This window comes from Phialemonium atrogriseum (assembly GCF_030411735.1).
Source record: "Phialemonium atrogriseum strain 8032-3 unplaced genomic scaffold QBC33scaffold_17, whole genome shotgun sequence".
Taxonomy (NCBI): Eukaryota; Fungi; Ascomycota; class Sordariomycetes; order Cephalothecales; family Cephalothecaceae; genus Phialemonium; species Phialemonium atrogriseum.
Window position 1 is genome coordinate 183,833 of NW_026848154.1, and position 21,616 is coordinate 205,448.

At 56.4% G+C, this 21,616-nt stretch overlaps 8 protein-coding genes across 8 annotated transcripts; 4 read left to right on the forward strand and 4 right to left on the reverse strand.

Annotated features, from left to right (window-relative positions):
* Nucleotides 1-387: 387 nt before the first annotated feature.
* QBC33DRAFT_119557 (uncharacterized protein) lies at nt 388-2,547 on the reverse strand. The gene has a single exon (XM_060421971.1). The coding sequence runs from the start codon at nt 2,321-2,323 to the stop codon at nt 545-547; it is 1,779 nt and encodes a 592-aa protein (XP_060282081.1). The 5' UTR covers nt 2,324-2,547; the 3' UTR covers nt 388-544.
* A 2,185-nt stretch (nt 2,548-4,732) lies between these two features.
* Nucleotides 4,733-8,833, forward strand: QBC33DRAFT_454222 (uncharacterized protein; the record flags this gene model as incomplete). Its single annotated transcript, XM_060424716.1, has 3 exons — nt 4,733-5,089; nt 5,152-8,228; nt 8,290-8,833. The coding sequence occupies 3 exons, from the start codon at nt 4,733-4,735 to the stop codon at nt 8,831-8,833; spliced, it is 3,978 nt and encodes a 1,325-aa protein (XP_060282082.1).
* A 201-nt stretch (nt 8,834-9,034) lies between these two features.
* QBC33DRAFT_542752 (malate dehydrogenase-like protein) lies at nt 9,035-11,115 on the reverse strand. Its single transcript, XM_060428303.1, has 3 exons — nt 10,655-11,115; nt 10,451-10,568; nt 9,035-10,280 (listed from the first exon to the last, which is right to left on the reverse strand). Exons 1-3 carry the CDS (start codon nt 10,706-10,708, stop codon nt 9,442-9,444), a joined length of 1,011 nt encoding a protein of 336 aa, XP_060282083.1. The 5' UTR covers nt 10,709-11,115; the 3' UTR covers nt 9,035-9,441.
* Nucleotides 11,116-12,490: 1,375 nt separating this feature from the next.
* On the forward strand, nt 12,491-14,202 carry QBC33DRAFT_516296 (uncharacterized protein; the record flags this gene model as incomplete). Its single annotated transcript, XM_060426139.1, has 3 exons — nt 12,491-13,101; nt 13,159-13,408; nt 13,477-14,202. The coding sequence occupies 3 exons, from the start codon at nt 12,491-12,493 to the stop codon at nt 14,200-14,202; spliced, it is 1,587 nt and encodes a 528-aa protein (XP_060282084.1).
* Nucleotides 14,203-15,226: 1,024 nt separating this feature from the next.
* On the forward strand, nt 15,227-16,897 carry QBC33DRAFT_119478 (chaperonin 10-like protein). Its single transcript, XM_060421970.1, has 2 exons — nt 15,227-15,479; nt 15,588-16,897. The coding sequence occupies exon 2, from the start codon at nt 15,677-15,679 to the stop codon at nt 16,676-16,678; it is 1,002 nt and encodes a 333-aa protein (XP_060282085.1). The 5' UTR covers nt 15,227-15,479; nt 15,588-15,676; the 3' UTR covers nt 16,679-16,897.
* Nucleotides 16,896-17,830, reverse strand: QBC33DRAFT_542764 (uncharacterized protein). The gene is made up of 2 exons (XM_060428304.1): nt 17,577-17,830; nt 16,896-17,500 (listed from the first exon to the last, which is right to left on the reverse strand). The coding sequence occupies exons 1-2, from the start codon at nt 17,720-17,722 to the stop codon at nt 17,116-17,118; spliced, it is 531 nt and encodes a 176-aa protein (XP_060282086.1). The 5' UTR covers nt 17,723-17,830; the 3' UTR covers nt 16,896-17,115.
* Nucleotides 17,831-19,220: 1,390 nt separating this feature from the next.
* QBC33DRAFT_119283 (uncharacterized protein) lies at nt 19,221-20,271 on the reverse strand. The gene is made up of 2 exons (XM_060421969.1): nt 20,165-20,271; nt 19,221-20,078 (listed from the first exon to the last, which is right to left on the reverse strand). Exons 1-2 carry the CDS (start codon nt 20,245-20,247, stop codon nt 19,490-19,492), a joined length of 672 nt encoding a protein of 223 aa, XP_060282087.1. The 5' UTR covers nt 20,248-20,271; the 3' UTR covers nt 19,221-19,489.
* A 599-nt stretch (nt 20,272-20,870) lies between these two features.
* QBC33DRAFT_560313 (uncharacterized protein) lies at nt 20,871-21,246 on the forward strand (the record flags this gene model as incomplete). The annotated part of the gene is made up of 2 exons (XM_060430048.1): nt 20,871-21,007; nt 21,033-21,246. 2 exons carry the CDS (start codon nt 20,871-20,873, stop codon nt 21,244-21,246), a joined length of 351 nt encoding a protein of 116 aa, XP_060282088.1.
* Nucleotides 21,247-21,616: the final 370 nt, after the last annotated feature.

The window sequence follows — 21,616 nt, forward strand, 5'->3', positions numbered from 1 at the left end:
AATGACAAGTTCCGCGGCTTTCAAAAGATGGTACCACGTCAGATCTCAATCTGAAAACGCTTGCCATGGCCGTCCGTGTGGGGGAAACCAAACTATCAGGAGCTTCAACTTCAGATAGTGCAGTAACAACACCTAGGGTCAGTAAGCAACCCCTTGCGTCACCGGCGCGACTAGGGGGGTGCAATGGGCAGCAGTGGACAATGACAGTGCCAAGGTTTGTGGCTTCCCTCTCTCTTAACGCTACCAACTGAACGATTTCTGAATTTGCCAAATGTCAGCGAGCGTGGGGAGGATTGCAAGATCCAGCGCAGGTCAACGACTCCGTGCTCCTGTCTCAACTGAAAGCTGCTCCTCGTTGCCTCATTAACTATTACAGTGAGATCTATCAAATAATAACAAACTCTGCTCTATCTATGCTTTGCCTGAGGGTATAGTCCTGTCCGCCGCCGCCGCCGAGCGCGCCCGACTTCCCCAAACTCCGGCTATGCGATCCTTATCAAAACACCCAATTCAGAATGCCACCCTATCGCCTCCTCTCCGGAACCTATGCCTCACCCACTGCCTTCCTTTCCATAATCCGCGCCAGTCCGGTTGTATTCCCAACCGCGTCATACCGGCTGGGCTGCCGGGGTGGCTTGATATACTCGCCGATCTTCTGCCTGAAGCTCGCCTGTTTCCTCAGAGTCCGCGGTTGCTGTGGGGCATTGTCGTTGTTGTTGGGGCCGCCTTTGTCCGCGACCAGAGTCGACCCCGACGCGGTCGTGGTGCCTCCGCAGTTGTCGTCCACCTCGCCCACCGCCGCTGTCCCGGGAGCCGTCAAATTTCGGTGCGCGTCACCCCTCCTCAATCCGGGGGCCGGCGACCAGCTGGTATGCTTCCTGGGCTGGGACTCCGAGTGTCTCGAGAGTCGGTTCGGCGCCTCTTCCGCCTCGCGCCTCGACCCCCGCCTGCTGCTTTGGCTTCCGATTCCGGAATCGATCGAGGTTATTCGCCCGTCCCAGGTCTTTCTCAGGGCCCCCGGTTGATCAACGCCGACGGCAGTCGAGCCCGTGCTGCTGGTCTTGGCCGGATACGTGACCGGTTGCCGGTACGGTAAAAGGGTCGTCTCGGCCTCTGCGCGGGGGTCGTAGTAGGGGACGACATAGCCGTTGGGGTGCCGCGACAGATGGCGCAAGGTTTGGTCCCTATATGCGCGCTCCTTGGCTTCTGCGCGGGCTAAGAATAGCTCATAGTCAGAAAGTTGGCTGCTTTGTTCCACTGTCACCGGCCCTTCCACTTCCCTAGGTTCGGTATTTGGAAGTTGCTGTTGCGAGGGTCCTGGCATGGATTTGACGGCTGGTTGTGCTGGCGTATCGTCGGTTGCGCGAATGGCCTCGATGCGTGCATTAGGGGCTGCCGTGGAAGGCATAGCTTGCGATGCTTCCCGAAGGTCGGTGACAGGAGAGTACGAATGTTGTGGAGAAGGTGAGTTTGGTTGCCTGGCGGATGATGCTGAGTGCTTCCGAGTATGTTCCTTTGCAGGGGATGTTCTGGGCACGGGATGCTCCGGGATCGTGTAAACTGGCTCGTTTTCGGCCAGCGTTTGCAGGACCGGGGAATGTCGTTTTAACGCCGCTGGGTATGCAGTTTCGTCTTCTGAGGGAATTGCGACGATGGTTTCGAGAGGCTCCCCTCGTGAAGCTGCCGTCCTTTGAGTCCGGGGCGACACTGTGATGCGGGAGAAATCCGATGCCGCGTGGGTCGGGACATAAATGACCGGAGTTCGGGTTTGGGGCTTGGGGCTAGGATTAGGAGTCTCCCTGGACAGCAACCTGAAGCGGTCCATGATGCTCCTCCTCTTCTTCAACGGTTGAGTCGGCGCCACCATTCTCGGCACCGGTGCCCGTGCCCGTGCCAATAGCGGACTGCGTGGCGGCGATTGTGGCTTGGGGCTGGTTCCTATGTCTGGCGTGGAGCTTGAGGATGCCCTCCGAGTCTGAGAGCTGTTGTCCGTCTCAGAGCTGGAACGGCTCTGGCCACCACGCTCGGAGATGGAGACGTGTTGGTTTTGGAGAAGGGGCAATCTGCCGTCCTCTTTAGCTCTGGAACCATGCAGTAGACTGGTAGTGAACAGCCGCGAGTGGATGGGTGATGTGCGACGACGACTACTACTAATAGGAGCAGCCGTGGCCCCAACAGGACGGTTCCCACAGCCACCCTGGTTACACTGGTCCCGCTGTTCTGGCCGGACAGGTGGTGCAGCCGCTGTGACGTCGGCTGTTCGGTTCTGGTTCTGGTTCTGGGCCATGTGGAGATCCCCGTGGGTAATAATGGGGGACGACATGGGTGTCGCAGCTTGACACGAAATGCGGCGTAACTGCCGCGAAACCCAGAGTAGATCCTCTGTGAAGATCCTGTTTCGAGCAGAATCGCAGCAGCCTTTCCAGGTCCGGAGTCACCTCGTTCGAAATGTTTGTCGCGCTTTCTTTTTTCTTCTGTCTGTCGAGCAGGAACTGCACGATGAGATAACCTGCCTTGGGCTGCAGGGTGCATTCGTATTTGGTGCTGGCGTTCCCATTTATGGCATAGCTAGATTGTAAGGTGCGCAACACAGGCAACGGCTATTGGCCATGCCACCTTTTCCAAGGTTTGCTGACCATGTGAAGGATTTGGTCGAATCAGATGCTCATGCAAGGGCAATCCATCGTAGTCAGCGTCTTGGGTAGGGTATGCCGATGAATCGAGACTACCGTCAGGAAGAGGGGTCCTCGGACTGGCGGAGTGGAGCTGGGCGGGAGAGCTGGGCGGAGCGATCCTTAACTTTAGATAGATCGTCGCAACCAGAGCCCCATACGGAAAGAGATGAACGGCGAGAAGAGAGAAAGAAAGGTGAGAGATGCGACGTCGAAACCGAAGGTACTTAACGACGGGATTCGGGGGATTCCAACAGGAGAGACGGGAGGGAACCATGGTGATCGATCCCTTTTCATGTATTCTGTGCTGTATCTACGTCGCCTATTCCGTAGGTATCTGTTTTTGATGCTGCGGATGACGAGAGCCTGGGCACCCCTGCAGGTCTCAGATGGACTGTTCGAGCTTGACGAATGAGGGGCTCGTACCACCAACGGAGGCGGCCGCCCTGGCCATTCTCACGGCTGAATGCCTCTGAAGTTTTCTCATCGATGAACTTGTGCACCATGATTTGATCATTGTAGATTTCGCCCTAATTGCGAACAGCTTTCAGCTCTTCAACTTCCCTGCTCCTAACTCGTTTGCGAATCCGGGCAAATTGACCGGGTTCATGCTCAAGGGGAAGGCAACCAATCCCCGTGCACTGGGAGGTTGCAGGCTGCAACTCGCGGATCTTAGCTTGGTAGATGTTGTGGTTCATGATCCCTGGCAGGTCCCACGGGACACCTGGTTTAATAGGAACTTCCTGATCAAGGTTCAACTTTGCTGTCATCCACCATGACAGGCAAAGTTTGTATGGTGGAATTACGAAGCACTTAATCTACTTTCCTGGTAGCGTTTGGTTGTAATCACCTTTCATCTGTTTGCTAATTGGCAGCTTGCTCGCCTGAACCAGATTCAAGCTTTTTGTTCCACATCCCCACTTCCTAGGATGGTGGCCCAGATCTGGTACCCCTGAAGGTCTGGATTGCACCATCGTTTATTACCGTAACCCAAGCCCAGGGAGACGGTTCCACATTCATAGACACTGCATTTTATGTCGTCCGCCTTCGAATAAGGCTGAAAATACAATATGACGATAGATTGCAACGAGGCATATTTTCATCGACACAACCTTCCGCTTCGACCCCCCTTGCGTCTCGCACTCCACTAGCCCGCCGGCTGTGTCTCAAACCATCTGTCGATAGCTTGCACTCTTGCAGTAGTGTTAGCGCTCGATTCCATTCTACCGATGGGGCCGAGGGAAGCCATATTTATTAGTGTGGGCCCTTGGTTTGAAACACCACCACCACAGAACCGCGCCAGTCCTCCACGAGTTCAAGACTCCAATTTTGGAGAGTTTTGATGCAAAGGTAAGGGCAGGAAAGGGAATAGAGAGAAGAGCAAGTGAGGGATTATATAAGAGTTTGTTGATGTGTCTAAGCAAGCAGAATCTACTACTGACACCGGATACCTTGCCAGCCTCGAGAGTAGTGCAGGAAAACCAGTTAGCTGACTCATTTCGAGCAAGCGGTGGAGACAATATCTTTAGCGGCTTGGAAGATAGGGTTCAGGTAATGAGGGCCCAGAGGCTCGCGTTTCAAAGCTGGAGAGCCTCATCAATCTAGGTACACAGGGACGGGGCGAGCGAGTACTCCGTAGTTAGTCACGTGACTATCAACTGTGGGTTACCAGGTCGGCACGTGAAATTCACGCTATCGTTCTCCGCCGACTACCTATGCAAACATTGCATAAGGAAGTGGCCGCTGCCGGTGAAATTTGTACGGTTGAGGGAAATATTATCGTTGTAACCATAAAGCTCGATACGAATAGAAGGATTTTACGGCTAGCGCGTGGCGACAACTGGCACTGAAATCGCGATTGGTATGAGCCTTGTCAAGTGGGACCAACAAACGGAAAAGTACAGATCACAGATCGTAAGTAACCAACCTCATTCTATTCTGTGCTCCTTTTCTTTCCGGCTTAATCACCTCTCCTTTCGATATTCGAGAGAGGGACGGGAACCGAAATCCCTGATTTCCCATGAATTCACCATAAGTTTACAGACTCTTGATCAGCAACCATGGCGCCGCTCGTCGACAACTCGCAAATCAGGTCGGCCGAGCTCCTGACGCCCTTGCCTCTGTATTTGCACACCTACGTCTGGCCTTTCGCAATACTATGGCCCATCTTCCTGCGGTACTACCTTACTACCGACTTATACGATAAATACATCCAGGCCCCCGAATGGACCTTCGTCTGGGTTGGCACAATCGTTACCCTGCAGAGCTTGGTTTGGCTCTGCACCCACTGGAGCGTCAACTTGAAGGCCACCTTCACGGCCAAGAGAGGCCGCTCAGTCCAGGATGCCGAGCTTATCAAAGTTATCCCCATGGCAAACGCCGGGGCCGCTGACATCTGCAAGCTCGTGCGCGACAAGGTGAGCTCCCGCGCCTGCTTATCATTGCATTTGCGATCGAATCTTTCCTAACACCGAACCAGGTCGGAGGCAAGACGAACATCTCTTTCCTTTTCCAGAAGCGCCGTTTCCTCTACGAGCCGGAGAGAGAGACCTTCAGCCCTCTGACGTTTGCCATCGATGCCGAGCCGAAGCCAAAGATTGAGACGTTCCAGAAGTCGAGAGGTATTGCTAGTGCTGCCGAGCACACCCACCTCGAGCAGCACTATGGTACAAACACGTTTGACATTCCGGTCCCCACGTTTTCCGAGCTCTTCAAGGAGCATGCTGTTGCGCCATTCTTTGTCTTCCAGATTTTCTGTGTCGGACTATGGATGCTCGATGATTACTGGTATTATTCTCTGTTCACTCTGGTCATGCTCGTGGCATTCGAGAGCACCGTCGTCTGGCAGCGCCAACGGACCATGAACGAATTCCGGGGTATGAGCCTTAAGCCTTACGACATGTGGGTCTACCGTATCGGCAAATGGACCGAAATCCAGAGCGACAAGCTCCTTCCCGGCGATCTGGTCTCCGTCTCGCGGACAAAGGAGGACAGCGGCGTTGCATGCGATATGCTTCTCGTCGAAGGAACGGCAATCGTCAACGAGGCTATGCTTTCCGGCGAAAGTACGCCTCTCCTGAAGGACTCGATCCAGCTGCGGCCCGGCGATGTGGCTCTTGACACCGAGGGCCTTGACAAGAATGCCTTCCTGTGGGGTGGCACCAAGGTCCTGCAGATCACCCATGGAAATGCTGAAGGCGACAAACCCAAGGTTGCCTCGGGTGTGCCGCCTCCTCCGGACAACGGCGCAATGGCAATAGTGACAAAGACCGGCTTCGAAACGTCTCAGGGCAGCCTTGTTCGCACCATGATTTACTCAACCGAGCGCGTCTCGGCGAACAACGTCGAGGCGCTGCTGTTCATCCTGTTCCTCCTTGTCTTCGCCATTGCAGCTTCCTGGTACGTGTGGGATGAGGGTGTCAAGAAGGATCGCAAGCGGTCGAAGCTGCTTCTGGACTGCATCCTTATCGTCACGAGCGTTGTGCCTCCCGAGTTGCCCATGGAGCTCAGTCTAGCAGTCAACACCAGTCTGGCGGCGCTCGCAAAGTTCGCCATCTTCTGTACCGAGCCGTTCCGGATCCCCTTCGCCGGGCGTATTGATGTGGCTTGCTTCGACAAGACCGGGACTCTGACGGGAGAAGACTTGGTTGTGGAAGGCATCGCGGGTCTTGGTCTTGGTCACTCTGGAACCGATACTCCCCGAGAGTCTGATGGCGCCCATAGCCACATGAGTGCCGTCCACGAGGCCGGAATGGAGACTACTCTCGTCCTCGCGACAGCTCACGCCCTGGTCAAGCTCGACGATGGGGATATTGTCGGTGATCCCATGGAGAAGGCGACGCTGAATGCACTGGGCTGGGGTCTTGGTAAGAACGATATTTTGGCAAGCAAGCCAACTGCCGCGGCCGTTGGGGGAACAGTTGGCACTGTGCAAATCAGGCGTCGTTTCCAGTTCTCTTCTGCCTTGAAACGCCAGAGCTCTGTCGCAACGGTCAATGGCACCGACCCCGCCACGGGGAGGAAGGTCAAGGGAACGTTTGTTGGTGTCAAGGGTGCCCCAGAAACAATCATGAAGATGCTTGTTACTGTGCCCGAAGACTACGAAGAGACGTTCAAGTACTTCACGCGAAGAGGATCTCGTGTCTTAGCCCTGGCTTACAAGCAGCTCACTACCGACACTGAATTGGGCTCGGGCAAGATCAACGACTTGAAGAGAGAGAACGTCGAGGCCAAGCTCAACTTTGCTGGATTCCTGGTTCTACAGTGCCCCCTGAAGGATGACGCCAAGGAAGCCATCCAGATGCTGAACGAGAGCAGCCATCGGGTTGTCATGATCACGGGCGACAATCCGCTCACTGCCGTCCATGTCGCCCGCGAAGTTGAGATTGTCGATCGCGAGGTCCTGATTCTTGACGCGGCCGAGCCCGGTGACGGCTCCTCTCATCTGATCTGGCGCAGCGTTGATGACAAGACTCGCATCGAAGTTGACCCAACCTTACCGATCGACCCTGAAATTCTCAAGACAAAGGACCTTTGCGTTACCGGCCATGGACTTGAAAAGTACAGGCACCAGCCTGGATGGAACACACTGCTTCGCTATACCTGGGTCTATGCGCGTGTCTCACCAAAGCAGAAGGAGGAGATCCTTCTGGGCTACAAGGATATGGGTTATTATACGTTGATGGCAGGAGACGGAACAAACGACGTTGGGGCCTTGAAGCAGGCACATGTCGGCATCGCGTTGCTCAACGGGACGCCAGATGATCTGACCCGTATTGCCGAACATGCCCGCAACACCAAGATGAAGGAGCTCTATCAGAAGCAAGTCGATTTGATGAAGCGTTGGGGCCAGGCAGCTCCTCCAGCGCCGGCCCTGATCGCCCACCTTTATCCTCCTGGCCCGTCGAACCCGCACTATGAGAAGGCCATTGAACGCGAGGCTCTGAAGAAGGGCGTCACTCCCGAGGAATATGCCAAGGCGAACGGGTCCCAGATCGAGACCATCACATCTCCTGCGGCCCAACAATTGCTCGATCAGGACTCCAAAAAGGGGAACAAGGCAAAGCAGGCCGAGGCTGCAAAGAAAGCCGCCAATTTTGCCGACAAGTTCACTCAGAGTATGATGGAGACCGAGCTAGACGACATGGAGCCGCCATCTTTAAAGCTGGGAGATGCTTCGGTTGCGGCGCCGTTCACGTCCAAGCTCCGAAACGTCATCGCCATTCCAAACATCATCCGCCAGGGACGATGCACTCTCGTTGCGACGATCCAGATGTACAAGATTCTCGCTCTCAACTGTCTTATCAGCGCCTACAGCCTGAGTGTTCTCTATCTCGAGGGTATCAAATTCGGCGACGGACAGATCACCATTAGCGGTATGCTGATGAGCGTCTGCTTCTTGTCCATCTCGCGAGCAAAATCTGTCGAAGGCCTGTCCAAGGAACGGCCCCAGCCCAACATCTTCAACTTCTACATCATCGGGTCGATTCTCGGACAGTTTGCCGTCCACATTGTCACTCTCATCTACATTGCCCGTTTCTGCGACCAACTTGAGCCGTAAGTCTTCAAACCTTTCCCAAGTCTCCCGTGGCCCTGCTTTTCTAATGTCGTTTCACAGTCGTTCTGAGATGGTCGATCTTGAAGCCGATTTCCAGCCCTCTCTGCTTAACTCGGCCGTCTACCTGCTCCAACTGATCCAGCAAATCTCCACCTTTGCCATCAACTACCAGGGCCGACCGTTCCGGGAGTCGCTGTCGGAAAACAAGGGCATGTTCTACGGCATCCTCGGCGTGACGGGCATCGCCTTCGCGTGCTCCACTGAGTTCATCCCGGAGCTGAACCAGGCCATGAAGCTGGTGCCCTTCAAGCCCGAGTTCAAGACCACGCTGACGACGGTGATGATCATCGACTACGCCGCGTGCTGGGTCATCGAGGTGGCGCTCAAGTGGCTGTTCAGCGACTTCCGGCCGCGCAACATCGCCGAGCGGCGGCCCGAGCAGCTGGAGAGGGAGCGGGTGCGCAAGGCGCACGCGCAGCGCATCAAGGACGAGGAGGAGGAGAGGAAGCGGCTCGAAAAGGTCGCCGAGTTTGAGCGCAAGGTGGAGGAGCGCACGAGGAAGCTTCAGCAGTGGCGGGCGGGGACGGGACCGCCGCGGAATTGAAGTACGCGTAGACGTGTGTGCGGAGAGGGGTTGTTGGTGGAAATATAGGGTAAGAGTAGATGAAGTTCGGCTGGGCGGGGACGACGGATGTAAGAACAGTGTGAAATTTTGATAGACTGGCCGATCGATTGCCGAATTTGGCCTACAATCATTGCTCGATTGGGTCCAGTTCGGGAACCAAACATTTTCGTGTACTTTGTTGAGGAATCTAATCACCACATATAGATCGAGAGACTTAGGTTGTCGTGAATGGTCAGGAATTGAATACACAGGATGAAGGTCGAGATGCTATGATACAGCTAGAGCGCAGTTTTCACTGGATTTCCCGGCAATGAAACCGTTTTTTCCTCTCCCCTCTACCCAAGCGCATCCTTGGGAGCAGGAAAGACCGGAGGGACGGGCTCTAGCAGAAGCAGCAGTTCCAAGCTGTATCCCGCTTCCCCGCCACGCACACGCACACACACACACACACACATACGCCTTGCAGGGGGGGGTTCCTCTCCCCTGCTATATGTACTCCCCCCCATCTAACCCCCTATCCTACCACTCTCCGATCCGATTCATCTATAAACCGGGCCCCAACCCCGCATCATTTCAAGCGTAGGCGCTTATTTGCCGGGATTCTGGGCGACAAAGTCAACGCCCTTGTCAATGTTCTTCTTGAGGTCGACGAGGCAGGCCTCAAGCATCTTCTCCTCAGCGGCGTCGAGGGGGCCGACGGGGTGGATCTTCTCGACGCCGTTGGGGCCGAGCTCGACGCGGGAGCTGAAGAAGGGGATGCCCTGGTCGCGGTAGAGCGGGGAGTCGACAAAGGTGGGCTCGATGACGCCCTTCTCGCCCTGGCTGGCGCGGAGGAGCGACTCGGCCATGCGGGCGCCAGCCATGGCCATGGACAGGGTGGCGGAGCCGGCGCCGTCCTTGGCCTTGACGACCTCGTCGCCGCCGAACTGGACGCGGTGGACGAGGTCGGCGTTGGAGGACAGCTCGGGGTGCTTGGACTGGCTGAAGAGCGGGACGATGGTCACGCCGCTGTGGCCGCCGATGACGGTGATGTTCTCGTCGCGCGGGTCGGTGCTCTTGATCTCGGAGACGAAGCGCGAGGCGCGCACGACATCGAGGGTGGTGACGCCGAACAGGCGCTTGGGGTTGTAGACGCCGCGGGCCTTGAAGACCTCGGCCACGATGGGCACGGTCGAGTTGACCGGGTTGGAGATGACGAGGATCTTGGCGTCGGGGGCGCTCTCGGCGCAGGCCTTGGCCAGGTCGCGGACGATGGAGGCGTTGGTGTTGAACAGGTCGTCGCGGGTCATGCCCGGCTTGCGCGGCACGCCGGCCGGGATGAGGACGATCTCAGAGCCCTTGAGTGCCGCGGCGAGGCCGCTGGGGGTCGGGTCGTAGCCTTTGACTGTCGAGTTGGTGTTGACGTGGGAGATGTCGGCGGCGACACCTAAGTCTTTTTGTTAGCCGACCATGGTCGAGTGGGCTGAGAGCACAGATAAAGGGGCAATTGAAATGTTCAATCGGGTATGCAAGACCCCGGAGGCGAGTATTGGGAGGCAGATTGGTGTCAAAGACGAACTGCGCCGGTCGTCTCGACATTTGCGCTATAAAACATACCGGGACCCCCACGGATATCGTACAGAGCGAGCTCGGTTACTCTGGGGTTGAGCTTGAGGAGAAGTGAGAGAGGCTGGCCAATGCCGCCAGCAGCGCCGAGGACGGTGACCCTGGAAAGCTAGTCGGTGGAATTGCAGGTCAGTATCGAGCCGATTCGGGCAGATGGATTGATTCCCTCATGGGGTTTCACTGTTGGTTGCTCACGTTTCTTGCCGAAGCCGAGAAGGCACGGCGCTGGATTCTTGAGGCCATGAACATTGTGAAGGATCTGGAGGAGGAGACCGTAATGAACGTGACGGGGGGATTGAGATGTAGTGGCTGCTCAGCAGAAGATCAGATGAGGTTGAAGAATAGTAGTTCTAAGGAATATGGAGAGTCGATGTTCGGGATGTGTCGTTGCGGTTAAAAAAATAAAAGTGTCGATTCTGGGCTCTGTTTCGGGACTAGCGCGGTTGACCCAGCGAAATCGGTGGGGAGTTCCATTTCAGGGTCTAGGCGGAAGCGTCGGCTCCCGGAAAATCCCGCAGGTCGCACCGTCCAACGGCCAAAGGTTCCCCTTTTCTGGTGCTTTCAGACTCAGGGCTTGACTCGGGTCTTCCCAGTAAGACATAGGTACTCCAACATGGGGCCTCGACTCGAACAGATGACGTTCTTCTTTCCTGGCGTCTGCATCTTTAAAAGAAGTTCCGCGTTAGCCCGACCATTCCGGGGGATTAGCTCGTTTAAATTAGCACTGGTCCCCACTTCGGGGTTCTTTCGGCTTCGGTCTTGGAGCCCCAACATCTCAGACGACGACGACATCATCTTGACCACAATGAGATAAGTATTAGGAAGACGAGCCGCAAGGCAAGCACCCCAAACGGAAATAGAGACAAGCAATCTAGTGACAAGTCTTAGGCTTCGCTTCTTATAAGCTCTACGATCTTTAGTAAGAAGGCCGCTCAAGAAGGGTTTGGTGGTGGGACAGAGAATAAAACAGAAAGCTTGTGTTGAACTTGAACCTCCTGGCTCCTCAGTTAGTAGCTAGTTGTGATATCTTATGTGCTCTCTCCGTATGCCAGTCTCCTATTTGTGCCGCTAAGTTTGTTCAGGTTCAGCCTGCAGTCTCTCGTACCGCAGTTACCGCACCCCTCATCTTGGCAGTGGGTGTTGTTCGTGAGTTCCGTCACCTCGTTCCTCTTATACAGCTCTTGGAGCTTGCAAAGCCTCCTTCAGCGGCATCTACCAATCCATGCATGCAGTTCCCTCCCTGGCCACTTGGGGACGTTATTGTGTAGAGGGTCACAGTGAGTGGCACCATCCTAACTCCTGGATACACGGAACTCTGTACGTTCCCTCCCTATTTCGTCCTCTATCTCAGCATCTGGCACGCTGTCACCCAAAATCCTGCAAATTACCTGACATATGATAACAACCGCCTGGATTATAGCATGAAAGAGAAGGTTGATCTGGACCAATATGGCTGGCTAGTATAGGTGCCAAGTGCCATTCCTTTTATTTATTGTTTTAAGAAAGGATCTGACCGTCTCCCCCTATTCCCGACGTAATGATTTCATCAGTGCTCCTGCTGCAACGGGGTAGATCGAAAGAATGACAAAAATATACAGCGACAAAGAGGAGAGATCGAGGATGAAAGGGGAAAAAGGGAAGGGGATCTAGCCCTCATCCGGTAAGTCCTAACGCTGACAAAGGCCGGCTTCCTGTGATGACTTCGTTTTCCCCTTCTGTCACTCGACTCGGGCATTCACATCCGTCTTTGTTGAGACGGCTCTCTTGTGTGGTATTCTGGCAACGGCATCTTTCAGCCCTCTTTCCCAATCCAACGAGAGTCCTGTCCTGGGTATATCCTCAAAGGTCTCGTCCCTGTTCTTTGGCAGGTATGCCGGCCTTTCTATCTGGACTCCGGGCACACTGCCCGATTCCAACTTCCGTCTATTTAGCAGGCTCTGGAACCTCAATTTCTTAGCATCCAACTACGTTACCCAACTCCCCACGCGCAACTTCAACAACATTTCGGATACATCACATTCCTTCTACATCATGGTGGTGCCTAAACTGGCCGGGGGGCCACCCCGTCGCAATGGGAAATCCCTCAAGATGATCAGTACCCATATACTTTCCATCAAAACCAAGCCGACATACTACAATGTTCCACGGGCGTGGAAAATCCTCGGCTACAGCGGACAACCGAAACCTAGCTTTCCAAAGTTCTGCGAGGAGGTCGGGGCCATGTGGGAGTTCATATCCCCCAACGACAGGCGGGGCAGGATTATCAGAGCCTACATCTTGGACGCACTCCGAGCTCTCCGATGCTACACCGCAAAATGGAACCCGCGTACCCAAGCCTTGAATATCAACCACCAGCATCTTCTCGGCCGCAGTTCAGCCGCGAGCGTGTTGGCGCATTGGGCTACGGTTGAGGGGCCATCGTCGGGAGTTATGCCGAATGATGCTGACTGTTTGAAGGAGTACTTCGAAATGGAGCCCCTGAAGGAGCCCCAGATCGATATTCCGCACCCAACCGACATGGAGATGTGGCAGCGGTACCATCCGTACCAGGAATTCCAGGCCCTGTCGTCCGCAGACGTGGCGCAGACGTTCAAGGTCATCCCGGTTCCAGATGGCCCGGAAGCACTGTGGCATTGTGTCTCGTGAGTTTTGCTTTGCAACCTGCCAAGGTTGAGCTTTGGTGGTTGACGAGCAGGCAGTTACTGGTGGGGGCCAGATCGCACCGATCCGGTCAAAATTCCCCACGGCCGAGACATGATGAAGAATCGCGAGATGAAGGCACTCCTGTGGGTGTACTTTAGTCATGTCATCTACACGCCGGAGCATCCAAGGTGGCGGGAATACATCCTCTTCCAGCTCAGATCGAAAATCTTCTCGGAAGACTATGGAGAGCTGAGCATCCTCCGCAGCTTGTACTGCAACCAAATGGAGCATGGGTTGGCCTGTGATGTTAGTTCCCCGACCTTTGCTGTTCTTGTCCCCTCATGCTGGAGCAGGGAGAGACTGACCAGATACAGTCTGCCTTATTTGACGACATCCTCTTCGTCATCGCCGATTTTTTCCAAACCCAGGTTGTCGTCTTCTACTGGGATGCCGACAGGTTGGTGGACGACCCGTGGGCGGCGGAGCCTCCAGAACCTCCAATTAAAGCAGGGGAACTTCAACCATGGTGGCCCCAGAAGCTTCATCTGTATTCGTGGAAAACCTACGGCACTAGCGTTCCCGGCCGAGCCCAGATCTTTCTTGCCCGGCGACCCAGCACCAAGCACTACGACATTGCCATGCCGAAGTTCCACGCCGGCAACTGGCCCACCACCAACTCGCACCCGCCAGGAATCCCCTGGTGGGAACCATTCCAGCCAGGAGGGCCCAGGGTCATCGACGACCCGCCGGCCCTGCTCGACCCGCCCCCGTGCGACCTGCCCGAATTCACAAAACCGGACCCCGAGGAGGACGAGGCCGACGACGACAGCCAAGGGGAGAACCTCCTATCGATGGACACCCTGGATCTGTTCAAGGGCGGGCGGGACATCCCGGGAGACATGTTCAGGCTGCCCAGTCAGGAGGAGGCGGACAAGTGGGAGGAATATGAGCAGCCGCTGCCGGGGCCCGACCAGCCGCGGCTCCCGGCGCACCAGTGCTACCAGGTCCGGTTTGGGCCGCGCAGGCCCGGTGGGAGGAATGCGTACAGGCCGCCTCCGCTGCTGGAGGATCCGATCCGGGCGTTTGAGGACTATCTTTAAGTCTGGGCCTGTGCGACGCGTTTCTTTTCTTCCTTTTTTTCTAGATACTCTGGTTACTGGTACGGTACTCCTCATTAGGAGCACTCGGACTCCGAATACACCGTGAATAAAAAGCTTGCTGGACTTCACCTACAGTGATGCCTTCCTGAGAATCTGTGGGCGGCGAATGGTGCTACGGGACGGTGAGTCCGCCCCGAAGTTTGTACAGACGACTTGGGACATTGGTCGCCAACAGACTGCTCTTGCCCTTACCATCCCCGTCTCCTTTTCTTCTCTCCCCTCTTTCTCTCTCTCGCACACCGGATTCAGTACTAATGTACTTCCAAAGGATGCCCAACCGAGAAAACTGGTCCGTATTCAGCGGCCCTTTGTTCGTCTGCCCTCCCAACCCGGCTTTTTGTTGCGCCCCAACACGTCACGGATCCTCTGCAACCACCAGGCCCGCCGTCTTCATCCCAGAGAATAGACAGCTTCAAAATCCCCAAACAAGAGAAATCGGCTACCCCGGGATTTCGAATTCTGAGCCGAAAACGGACATCTCCCAAAAGGTCGGCAATGACCCGGCCGAAACCAGATACCATCTCCCATCTCTTTGCCGCCACGCCACCTACCTAGTCAATCCGCGGCTGAACCGATCGCTGGATTTGGATGTTGGGAATCTGCGAACATCCTCGGAGAAGGGGCGTGGGCTAGTCACGCATGCAGGGACGACCGGAAACGTAAGGGACGCCAACCACCGGGGGGCTTTGAACATGAAAGGACAATCTGTGTATTGAGGAACACGAGATGTCTGGTTGGATTGCGGCTGTGTTCCGCTATCTTGCGAGGGATGCTGATTTCCCGGGCTATGGATGCGTAGGTCTGTATTCTCACTCCCATGCTTCTCCCCGGAACAACGACTCCCCTTGTTCCGGGGCTGGCTCACATGGTCCTGAATGGGGATCTGTCGGAGTCGGGGGAGGCACGTGACAGGATATGTCCCCCTCCCGGAGATGAATGCTGGGAATTGGACAGAGCATCGCCTAGTCCGGATCGAAGGAGGAGGTGATTGCTATTTGTATTTCATTCGTTGGCTTGGTATTTCTGCACTAGAATTTAGCTCGTCGCATTTTCATGATCTTTCATCACCCGCCCCTCTTTACTAGGAGATGTTTTCCTTGCGCCCTTCTGCTCGAGTCAAATTGATAACAGAATGGCATTGTCTGACAAACCGGGCGAGGCTGACAAAGCACCCATCCCCTAAACACACCTACACTTCGTCGTCATGATGAGCTCAGGTACAAGTACACTGGCGCCCTAAAGTTGACATTTGATATGGCCGCGACAACTTAAAGATCGTGCACACACCATGGGGACTGACTATATATCCCTCCACTACCCAGCAGTCCCCCATATGGAGAAACGAGCTGAGATGGAAAACAATCACACCTGAGTGAACCTTATCGCAACATCGGAGGACCACCCACCGCCCAACATGTCAGCAACAATGGAAGCGATCGTCATCACCAAGTTCGGCGGCCCGGAAGTCCTCGAACACAAACAAGTCCCCCGCCCAACCGCCGCCCCCGGCGAAGTCCTCCTCCGCGTCAAAGCCTTCGGCCTCAACCACGCCGAGCTGCACATGCGCCGCGGCGAGTGGGACGAGTGGGACCCGATCAGCGGCATCGAGTGCGTCGGCGTGGTCGAATCCTCCAGCCCCCCCAGCAGCAGCGAGTTGTTCCCCACCGGCGCCACCGCCGTCGCCGTCATGGGCGGCATGGGCCGCAACCGGCCCGGGTCCTACGGCGAGCTGGTGTCCGTCCCGGCCGCCAACGTGGCGGTCGTCCGCAGGCCGGCCGGCCTCCGCTGGGAGGACCTCGCCGCCCTGCCCGAGGCCTACTGCACCGCCTGGTCGTGCCTGTTCTCCGTGCTGGACCTGCGCCCTGGGGAGAGGCTGCTCGTGCGCGGGGCGACGTCGACGCTCGGGCAGGCGGCGCTGCACCTCGCCGTCGACGCGGGCGCAGAGGTCACGGCCACGACGAGGAGGGAGCCCCGCCTGGAGGTGCTGAGGGGCATGGGCGCCGCGGAGGCGCGCCTGGAGGGGCCCGGGTTCGCGGACGGGTTCGACCGGCCGCCGCGGTTCGACAAGGTGCTGAACCTGGTCGGGAACAGCGTGCTGTTGGAGTCGGTCGGGCTCGCGCGGCCCGGCGGGAGGGTGCTGCAGGCCGGGTGGCTGGGGGGCCTGGAGCCGCTGGATGGGTTTAACCCCATGTTGCAGATGGAGACGGGCGTGCACTTTAGCTTGTTCCATAGCAAGGTGTTGGGAGGCCCTGACTTCCCGCTGAAGGGCATCCCGCTGCAGGATATTGTGGACAAGATCGCCCGGGGGGGGTGGGATGCCAAGCCGGCTCGGGTGTTTGAGTACGGCGCCATACGGGAGGCGCACAGGTTGTTGGATTCGCATGATGCGGGGGGCAAGATTGTGGTCAAGCACTGATTTCGCGGGTCGGCTTGGTGGTGATGCGACTTCGGGTGGGAGCTCCAGCAAGCCAACACCGCTGGACCAGACCCCTACACAACCTCCTGTCAAATAAAAACACCCGTTGTCAAATCACTTGGCTAGTGGGTGGATAGTACCAGTGCGTTTAATGGCTCACCTTTGCCGTATATCCGTCGTCGGATCTAAAAAGGGGCTTGCCAAATCGGGGTGGTGACTCTGTTGTATTTGTGCCTAGAAGCTATCTATTGTACGCCTTTGGTCTCCTACCCCCAACGCCTGCCCAGCTTCTCCCCGAGGATATCAACGTGTTAGATTAAACAAACGCTATCAATCCCTTATGTGCAGCCAAGGGGCCCTCCCCCCTCCCCCAACTCGCCGCCCAGCGGTTCGCCCCACGAGCTACCTTGCGGGGGCGGGGGGTTCAACCATCCCCCTCACTCGGCATACACAGTCAAGACGGCATCGACGCTGAACTCGGCCAGGCCGGTGTACACCTGCACGCCGGCGGCGGACCACTCGACGGCGTCCTCGAGCTTGCCGAGCCCGGACTTGGAGCAGCTGTCGCACAGCGCCGCGTCCTGCGGGTAGTTTGACTGGATGGACACGACCAGGCCCGTGCCGTCGGCGTCGGGGCTGATATTGAACGAGACGGGCGACAGCAGAGTCGTGTTCGTCGTGTTCGTCGTCGCGTTGACCGGGGCGCCGCAGCTGCCGTAGCTGACGCAGAGGTTGCCGGTGCAGTCTACGGCGGAGGGAGGGCTGGAGGCGCTGCAGTGCGCGAAGGGCACGCCTGGGTGGTAAATGAGGTCGAAGGCGTAGCTGCGGGTAGAGTTAGTTGGGGGTTTGAGGCGAGGTCTTATGGGGGAGTCGCTGAAGGGGAGACACTGGGGCTCACATTGTTGTGTGGTCGTCCAAGACGTCGGCGGTGAAGTTGGAGATCTGGAACGGGTCGGATCTCTCACTGCTGTCATCTGACGTGCCATAGGTCGCTATGACACACCCCAGGAGTGAGGCGGTGATTATGGAAGGTACTAGCTTCATCTTCTGATGTTACTTGGGTTGATAAGAGGGAGCTGTACTTGAGCACGTTTGAGGTTGTTGTGGTTGGAGAAACAGCTGCGTTGAGTGCTTTTTTTTTTTTTTTTTTTTGCCATTCTTCCCTGAGCCGGGCATTTGCCATGGATCTATATCCGGGGCGAACTTCAATGACATAATATCTTGGAAGCGAGTAGTTGCAGCGGCTACAGAGCTGATCTCGTCGATGTGAAACATTCCTGGGCTCTCCTTTCCCTGCAGCAGACTGGCTTCCATTCAATGGGTGGCTGTAAACCAGTCCGGATAACGCCGCTCTAATGCTGCCAGCCGAAGCTGAGATCGAGGCATGCCTCTTTCCGCATTCAGAGTCCTGTCGCTTGTTGGATCCACGAGTTACAAGAGCAGCCCGACAAGAAGGGGAGCCCAGGAATGTCTCGAAGCATATCAAGCCCAGGAGCTTGGAACAACTAGGTCTCACCAGCACCCATGTTGGAGGTCCTCAGTGATCCTCATAGGATGGAGGAAGCCGGTGGAAAAGTGTGGCTCTGACAGGAGCACAGCTTGTATCACCATGCACAGCATAACAGCTGCTGCATATTGATTCACACTATTGCGGTTTGAAGACCAGATATATTGCGCTAGTCAACAACTTCGGATCAACTCAGTGCATCCCCCGTTCATGGCCACTCACTAGTGCCCACGTCTGCCTTGAAGTGGGTAACTGTGGGAGTGGCTTGTTGCTGGATGTGGGTTATTGGGAATGAGGCGGACTCGGCTTGCTAACCCTTCACCCAAAGCATAGGGCTTTGGAACCGGATGCACATATGATGTCGTATCCCATCCAACTATTTCACGTGGCGCGAGAGAGGCGTTGGGTCACCCTGTCCAGAGCCGACTCGGTGCCTAGTGACCCAAGGCGGTTGATTCAAGGGCCATGGCTGAGGTGACCATGTCAGTGCCAGGCCCGTCTGAGTAGCATTCCCAGCCAACCCAGTGGCACCTGGCCTGTGTCCCACCTTCAATGGCTTGATGTCCGGCAGAAACCGTGGAATCACCTGTCTCAATTGGGTCTGGGGTGAGAATCTGTCTAATATCACTGCCACATGTGATCTATTTTCTCGCCAGTCCACTGATGTCCGGGCAGTCAGTAGACGTAGACCGGAGGTCCGTAAAGTCACCCGTGGCGGGCACCCATGCATCACAGCGCAGATGTAGTCTGCACGTGCAGTCCCCATACATGAGCTGAGCGGCAGTCATGGCATTAGCGTGTTTGGCATCTCAAGTCGAGAAGTCCAGCCAGGCGAGATGACAGGCTAATGCCGAGTCACACCAAGCAACGCACCACAACTAACTCCGAGCTACGGAACTCTAGACTATGCACGCCTCTCATTTAAACATTATAAACGCCTCGAAAATCCCTGGGAGGCGAGGCATGATACCGCGAACCACAGGCGAGGTGGTATCTGCTCAGCTGCCAATCCCGTTGGCGAGGCCGGCGGACCTCAACATTCCAGAACCGGGTCGATCAGTGGGATTATGCTTGTTTAGAAGCTACCCCTCCCTTGATATTGATATCGCCTTGAAGGCGAGGGTCCATCAATCCCCATCTACTGGTCCAGCCAGAGTGTCGGCGACAATGTGCGGACCAGCCGCGCGCCACCGATGCGAGGCACTGTACTTGCTCACTGGGACCAGACAACACACTGGCCCTTGGTGTCAGTGCCCCATGTGTCTGGACATTGGCTCGGGTTCGGACTTTAGCGAGGCCAGATGTTACCGCGATGGTGATATCACGATTTCCCTCTGCATCGCTCTCGCCTGCCTCTCGGCCACCTGGCTTGATTCCAGAACCTCTCTCCTCAACTTCGTCCCCTCTTTCCAAACAATCACCTTCAGACCACCAAAGAACTTCTCCAACGACTTCGACAAGGTGCCGTTGACATAGAGGGTATTTATGGCCCGTCTCTGCGGCAGCGGCAGCCTCTTCTCCTTCAGCACGTAGCGTTCCATGACGTATTTGTTCTCAAACGACCAGGCGTTCAGCTTGTACGGCAGCAGGGCTGTCTCGTGGTACAGCTGCCGGCAGACCGGCGACAGCAGCGTCATGCCGCGCTCTGCGCCGCCGCCCTGGGAGGAGTAGCCATCGCCGCTCCAGGGGTTCTGCCTCGGGCGCAGGACGCGGCACCAGAAGCCGCCGCGGATAGCCTCGTGGTAGGTCTGGCCACCCCTGGTCCGGCGCCGGTGCTGCCACGGCTTGTACTGGACGTTGACCTGGCCGACGGCGAGGAGGAACTCGTAGATGCGGTTGCGGATCTCGGGGGGCAAGCGGAGGAGTGGGGATTCTAGCTGGTTGCGGTGCCATCTGCGGGAACGGGGGGCGCGATAGTCGTTAGTTCCCAAAAGGGCGGGCAAATACGTAGTAGGTTGGCTGTGGAGAGGTGAGCTTACAAGGCATGCTGTTCAGAACCTTCCTCCGGAATTGATGACCATAATCCCCTGCGTAGCTTGCGATCCGGCAGCTTGCTGTGCATTGCTTTTTGGACGATTGATGAAATACAGAGGTGACGTCGAATTTAGGTTATAAGACCAGACCAGTAACAGCCGGACCCACCACGTTGGCATTCCGGGCATTGCCTTACCCTCCCTGGAATAGCTCGTTATGTGTTCTGTACCATGTTTGCCCCATTTCCTTTTTGCTTTTCCCCTTCTCTTTTTTCCTACTAGGTAGGTAAAATCTAGATTTTTTTTTTTTCGGATTTGTGAATTGTCAACCAGTCGCCAAGGTATTCGCAGTAGTGAGGGGTGGACCATCTAAGGTTGATGGACAGCTCACCAATTGATGACGAGCTAGACCCAAGTAATCAAGCAGGATGCCCCATGCATTAATCTCAAGTCATCAGCAGTACGAGGTAGGCAGTGCCTCAACTGGTTACAGGGAGCTAGATAAAGGCCGCAAAAGAGAGCCTCTGTGGGATGCGGGGATGGGCGATCCTTCACCCAGAAATGGTCAGGTGGACATAAAGTGCGGAGGTACCTTGATCGTCTAGGTAGCCCAGCATCCTCGGAGTTGATCTTACGACAAGACGAGGCATAAATCTCTCCCTCCCTCCACAGCATCAAATTGGAAACAAAGGGATCGTCTCGCCAGCACAAAATGGGCGCCAAACCCTCATCTCCCAGCGGCCCCGAGGCCGCAGCGCAGCAGCAGGCACCCCAGAAATCGCTCTACCGGCGCTACGCCGACGCCAAGAGCGGCCGCAACGCTTCGCTCTCGGACGAGGACGTCAAGAAGTACACGGGGATGACGCGCGGCCAGCTGCGTTGTTGGGCGTTGCTGGGCCGAGACGCGGCCCGGCGTCGCGGGGAACCAGGTCGCCGGGAAGATCGACGCCGGCCCCGCGTCGGGGCTCGGCGGGCTGGCGGCCGCGTCGGGATATGGCGGCTGGGGCACGGATGCGGCTGGGAAGCTGAAGTTCCCGCCGCGGCCGAGGGGGGAGGGGGAGGGGAAGTTGGGTGGGGAGACTGAGTGACTGAAGGGAATTCTCGGCGGGGGGGTTGGGCTGCTGGATGTTTCGGGCTGGCTGTGGTGTAACAGGTCTCTCGGGGGAGCTTCACGGCTATTTGGGCAGTTTGTAGCTGCATTTTCCATCAAATATAACATCCCACACCCCGGGACCGACATCCTGGCATATCACTCCAGGGCTTTCAGTTTGATGGAACTGATGGAGAAGTCGGAGATCTGGATAGAGGAGGACGAGTGAGTATGGGAGGTGCTCTCGAGTGCCACCACCCATTCCGCCACACAAGGACAGGTACCCAGACCATATCTTGCCTCGCACTCCAGCGCAGCTGCTCGATGCCAATATATGGCGTACCAACTTCTCGTGCAGCGTCGCCAGC